The sequence below is a fragment of the Stegostoma tigrinum genome, chromosome 12, assembly GCF_030684315.1.
Source record: "Stegostoma tigrinum isolate sSteTig4 chromosome 12, sSteTig4.hap1, whole genome shotgun sequence".
NCBI lineage: Eukaryota > Metazoa > Chordata > Chondrichthyes > Orectolobiformes > Stegostomatidae > Stegostoma > Stegostoma tigrinum.
Genome location: NC_081365.1, coordinates 74,594,026 through 74,599,348, shown reverse-complemented (window position 1 = coordinate 74,599,348; position 5,323 = coordinate 74,594,026). Strand labels below are relative to the sequence as shown.

The 5,323-nt window shown below is 69.5% G+C and overlaps 1 protein-coding gene across 1 annotated transcript; it reads left to right on the top strand.

Annotated features, from left to right (window-relative positions):
* The first annotated feature begins 176 nt into the window (after positions 1-176).
* On the top strand, positions 177-5,244 carry gpalpp1 (GPALPP motifs containing 1). The gene is made up of 2 exons (XM_059650045.1): positions 177-440; positions 5,030-5,244. The coding sequence occupies exons 1-2, from the start codon at positions 320-322 to the stop codon at positions 5,209-5,211; spliced, it is 303 nt and encodes a 100-aa protein (XP_059506028.1). The 5' UTR covers positions 177-319; the 3' UTR covers positions 5,212-5,244.
* Positions 5,245-5,323: the final 79 nt, after the last annotated feature.

The window sequence follows — 5,323 nt, the reverse complement described above, 5'->3', positions numbered from 1 at the left end:
TTCATTTAGACGTCACACACACAGACACAGACAGCACGACTCTGTTCCTCCCAGACTCTGGGGGGCGTCGCTGCAGCGGGAGGACCATGAGATTGGTTCCTCCCAGACTCTGGGGGGCGTCGCTGCAGCGGGAGGACCATAACATTGGTTCCTCCCAGACTCTGGGGGGCGTCGCTGCAGCGGGAGGACAATGAGATTGAGCGAGAAGGAGGGCTCCATCTTGGTGCAGGGAATTCCCCGGTGCCTCCCGCACCGGAGTGTGAGGGGGATCGGCGGCGGGTAGTGGTGGTGGTAGCGGCGGGGGAGGGCCGGTGTTGCCATGTCGGCGGAGGAGGCGCCGCTGATCGGGCCCGCGCTGCCACCCGGTTACAGGCCGGCCAACAGCAGGGCGCAACGGGCCGAGTGTCCGCGCCGCCCCGCGGCGACCTTCGACCAGACAGGTGAGGCCTTTCAGAGATAGTAGGGACCGCAGATGCTGGAGAATCCGGGGTAACACGGTATGAGGCTGGATGAACACAGCAGGCCAAGCAGCATCAGAGGGAGCAGGAAAGCTGACGTTTAGGGCCTAGACCCTTCGTCAGAATATCTGAAACGTCAGCTTTCCTGCTGTGTTCATCCAGCGCGACTCCAGTTGCAGCCTTTCACACCCTGCATTCACTCTCCCCTCCCGCCTCGAGCCCCCCCCCCGGCACGATCCCCCCCCCCGGCACGATCCCCCCCCTCCCCCCCCGGCACGATCCCCCCCCCCGGCACGACCCCCCCTCCCCCCCCCGGCACGATCCCCCCCCCCGGCACGATCCCCCCCCCGGCACGATCCCCCCCCGGCACGATCGACCCCCCCCCGGCACGATCCCCCCCCCCCGGCACGATCCCCCCCCGGCACGATCCCCCCCCCCCGGCACGATCCCCCCCCCCGGCACGATCCCCCCCCCCGGCACGATCCCCCCCCCCGGCACGATCCCCCCCTCCCCCCCGGCACGATCCCCCCCCCGGCACGACCCCCCCTCCCCCCCCCCGGCACGATCCCCCCCCCCGGCACGACCCCCCCCCGGCACGACCCCCCCTCCCCCCCCCCCGGCACGATCCCCCCCCCGGCACGATCGACCCCCCCCCCGGCACGATCCCCCCCCGGCACGATCGACCCCCCCCGGCACGATCCCCCCCCCCCCCCGGCACGATCCCCCCCCCCCCCGGCACGATCCCCCCTCCCCCCCCCCCCGGCACGATCCCCCCCCCGGCACGATCCCCCCCCCCCGGCACGATCCCCCCCCCGGCACGATCCCCCTTCCCCCCCCCCCGGCACGATCCCCCCTCCGGCACGATCCCCCCCCCCCCCCCCCCCCCGCACGATCCCCCCCCGGCACGATCTCCCCTCCCCCCCCGGCACGATCTCCCCTCCCCCCCGGCACGATCCCCCCTCCCCCCCCCCGGCACGATCCCCCCCTCCCCCCCCCCGGCACGATCCCCCCTTTGCTCCTCCCCCCCGCCACGAGCCCCCCCTCCTCCCCCCCCGCCACGAGCCCCCCCTCCTCCCCCCCCGCCACGAGCCCCCCCTCCTCCTCCCCCGCCACGAGCCCCCCCTCCTCCTCCCCCGCCACGAGCCCCCCGCCTCCTCCCCCCCGCCACGAGCCCCCCTTTGCTCCTCCCCCTGCCACGAGCCCACCTTTGCTCCTCCCCCGCCACGAGCCCCCCTTGCTCCTCCCCCCGCCACGAGCCCCCCCTTTGCTCCTCCCCCCGCCACGAGCCCCCCCTTTGCTCCTCCCCCCGCCACGAGCCCCCCCTTTGCTCCTCCCCCCAGCCACGAGCCCCCCTTTGCTCCTCCCCCCCGCCACGAGCCCCCCTTTGCTCCTCCCCCCCCGCGCTCCTCCCCCCCCGCGCTCCTCCCCCCCCGCCACGAGCCCCCCTTTGCCCCTCCCCCCGCCACGAGCCCCCCTTTGCTCCTCCCCCCCGCCACGAGCCCCCCTTTGCTCCTCCCCCCCCGCCACGAGCCCCCCTTTGCTCCTCCCCCGCCACGAGCCCCCCTTTGCTCCTCCCCCCCCGCGCTCCTCCCCCCCGCCACGAGCCCCCCTTTGCTCCTCCCCCCGCCACGAGCCCCCCCCTTTGCTCCTCCCCCCCGCCACGAGCCCCCCCCTTTGCCTCCTCCCCCCGCCACGAGCCCCCCCTTTGCTCCTCCCCCCGCCACGAGCCCCCCTTTGCTCCTCCCCCGCCACGAGCCCCCCCTTGCTCCTCCCCCCCGCCACGAGCCCCCCCTTGCTCCTCCCCCCCGCCACGAGCCCCCCCTCCTCCTCCCCCCCGCCACGAGCCCCCCCTCCTCCTCCCCCCGCCACGAGCCCCCCTCCTCCTCCCCCCGCCACGAGCCCCCCTCCTCCTCCCCCCGCCACGAGCCCCCCCTCCTCCTCCCCCCGCCACGAGCCCCCCTTCGCTCCTCCCCCCGCCACGAGCCCCCCTTCGCTCCTCCCCCCGCCACGAGCGCCCCTTCGCTCCTCCCCCGCCACGAGCCCTCCCTTCGCTCCTCCCCCCGCCACGAGCCCTGCCTTCGCTCCTCCCCCCGCCACGAGCCCCCCCTTCGCTCCTCCCCCCCGCCACGAGCCCCCCTTTGCTCCTCCCCCCCGCCACGAGCCCCCCTTTGCTCCTCCCTCCCGCCACGAGCCCCCATTTGCTCCTCCCCCCCGCCACGAGCCCCCCTTTGCTCCTCCCTCCCGCCACGAGCCCCCATTTGCTCCTCCCCCCGCCACGAGCCCCCCCTCCTCCCCCCCCGCCACGAGCCCCCCCTCCTCCTCCCCCGCCCCGAGCCCCCCCTCCTCCTCCCCCGCACGAGCCCCCCGCCTCCTCCCCCGGCCACGAGCCCCCCTTTGCTCCTCCCCCCCGCCACGAGCCCACCTTTGCTCCTCCCCCCGCCACGAGCCCCCCTTGCTCCTCCCTCCGCCACGAGCCCCCCCCTTTGCTCCTCCCCCCGCCACGAGCCCCCCCTTTGCTCCTCCCCCCAGCCACGAGCCCCCCTTTGCTCCTCCCCCCCGCCATGAGCCCCCCTTTGCTCCTCCCCCCCGCGCTCCTCCCCCCCCCGCCACGAGCCCCCCTTTGCTCCTCCCCCCGCCACGAGCCCCCCTTTGCTCCTCCCCCCCGCCACGAGCCCCCCCTTTGCTCCTCCCCCCGCCACGAGCCCCCCCTTTGCTCCTCCCCCCGCCACGAGCCCCCCCTTTGCTCCTCCCCCCGCCACGAGCCCCCCTTTGCTCCTCCCTCCCGCCACGAGCCCCCCCTTGCTCTTCCCTCCCGCCACGAGCCCCCCTCCTCCTCCCCCCCGCCACGAGCCCCCCTCCTCCTCCCCCCGCCACGAGCCCCCCCTCCTCCTCCCCCCGCCACGAGCCCCCCCTCCTCCTCCCCCCCGCCACGAGCCCCCCCCCTCCTCCTCCCCCCCGCCACGAGCCCCCCCTGCCACGAGCCCCCCCTCCTCCTCCCCCCCGCCACGAGCCCCCCCTCCTCCTCCCCCCGCCACGAGCCCCCCCTCCTCCTCCCCCCGCCACGAGCCCCCCCTTCGCTCCTCCCCCCGCCACGAGCCCCCCTTCGCTCCTCCCCCCGCCACGAGCGCCCCTTCGCTCCTCCCCCGCCACGAGCCCTCCCTTCGCTCCTCCCCCCGCCACGAGCCCTCCCTTCGCTCCTCCCCCCGCCACGAGCCCCCCCTTCGCTCCTCCCTCCCGCCACGAGCCCCCCTTTGCTCCTCCCCCCGCCACGAGCCCCCCTTTGCTCCTCCCTCCCGCCACGAGCCCCCCTTTGCTCCTCCCCCCCGCCACGAGCCCCCCCTTTGCTCCTCCCCCCGCCACGAGCCCCCCTTTGCTCCTCCCTCCCGCCACGAGCCCCCATTTGCTCCTCCCCCCCGCCACGAGCCCCCCCGTTGCTCCTCCCCCCCGCCACGAGCCCCCCTTTGCTCCTCCCCCCGCCACGAGCCCCCCTTTGCTCCTCCCCCCGCCACGAGCCCCCCTTTGCTCCTGCCTCCCGCCACGAGCCCCCCCCTTGCTCCTCCCCCCGCCACGAGCCCCACTTTGCTCCTCCCCCGCCACGAGCCTGCCTTTGCTCCTCTTCCTGTCATGATCCCCACTTTGATCCTCCCCCTTTTCTCCTCCCTTCACAAACACCCCCTTTTCTCCTCCTACCACAAACCCCCCTTTGCTCCTCCTCCCCCACAATGCCCCATTTGCTCCTCTCCCCATTTGCTACTCCCCCCCCTGCGCTCCTCCCACCTGCAACCCCCCCTTCACTCCTCCCCTCCCTGCAAAGCCCCTTTTGCTCCTCCCTTCAACACCCTTTCCCCAAAACCCCATTTGCTCCTCGCCTAAACCCCCTTTGCCCACCCCCACATCTCCCCCTTTTCCTCCTCCCCTCCTACAGTCCGCTCTGTGCTCCCCCCCACCCCGCAGTCACCCCTTCTATGCTCCCTCAACCCCATTCCACCATCCATTTTCCACTCTGACCAGCCTGAAAGCAAGATCCCAAATTCCAGTCAGTGAGGAAAGACGTAACACAATGATGTTTTGTTTTTCTACCCCCACCCCATTTTTGCATTAATATTTCTGTTCATGTTTGGGTAATAGTTATAAAGAATCAAGCTGGGGAGGTACTGAAGATTGAAGGTTTTCTTCATGTTTATCTAAACTGTTAGGTCATTATGACAAATTCTGTCAGCTTTGAAGTTCATTTCATTAATATAGTACCTTTTGCTTCCAGAATTTTGAAACTGAAGTGCTCTCATGAGATCTGCATTGAAGTTCTCTGTTTTATTGACATCCACTACTTTATCATGTTCTGTAAATCTCCAGTAAATGGGCTTTTGATAAAGAAAATGATCCAATTCGTTTTATCTCATCCTACAAGTCTAGTTTGCTGTTTGCGTCTGGGAAAGACAGATGAGTAAGGGTCCCAGTTGATGTGATAGCTGAACCTCCAAATTTAGAAGCTGGGATGCAGCAGTCGCTGATTATGCTTTATAACGACATTATATTCTGGTACAGTTATTGAAGAATTCTTTATTATTTAGTGGTTGCAGGACCGGCATTGCCTCCAGGATTTCGGTCAAACAACAGCTCAGACAGCTCGAGTGACGATGAAACAACGGGCTGTTGCATTGATGAGAGGCAGCAAAACTCACTGGTGGAATTGAGGAAACCTGATGACTCTGCTGTAGGGGAGTGCAACGGAAAGTCAGGAGACAGGTGCTGATCAGTCAAGGGACCCAAGCCTGTTGGGAAAGTATGCGTGTGCATGCATGTTCATAAAATAACAACCACATTGAATCTGTAACAGCAATGAATCTGTAGCAGCAATGCAGTGT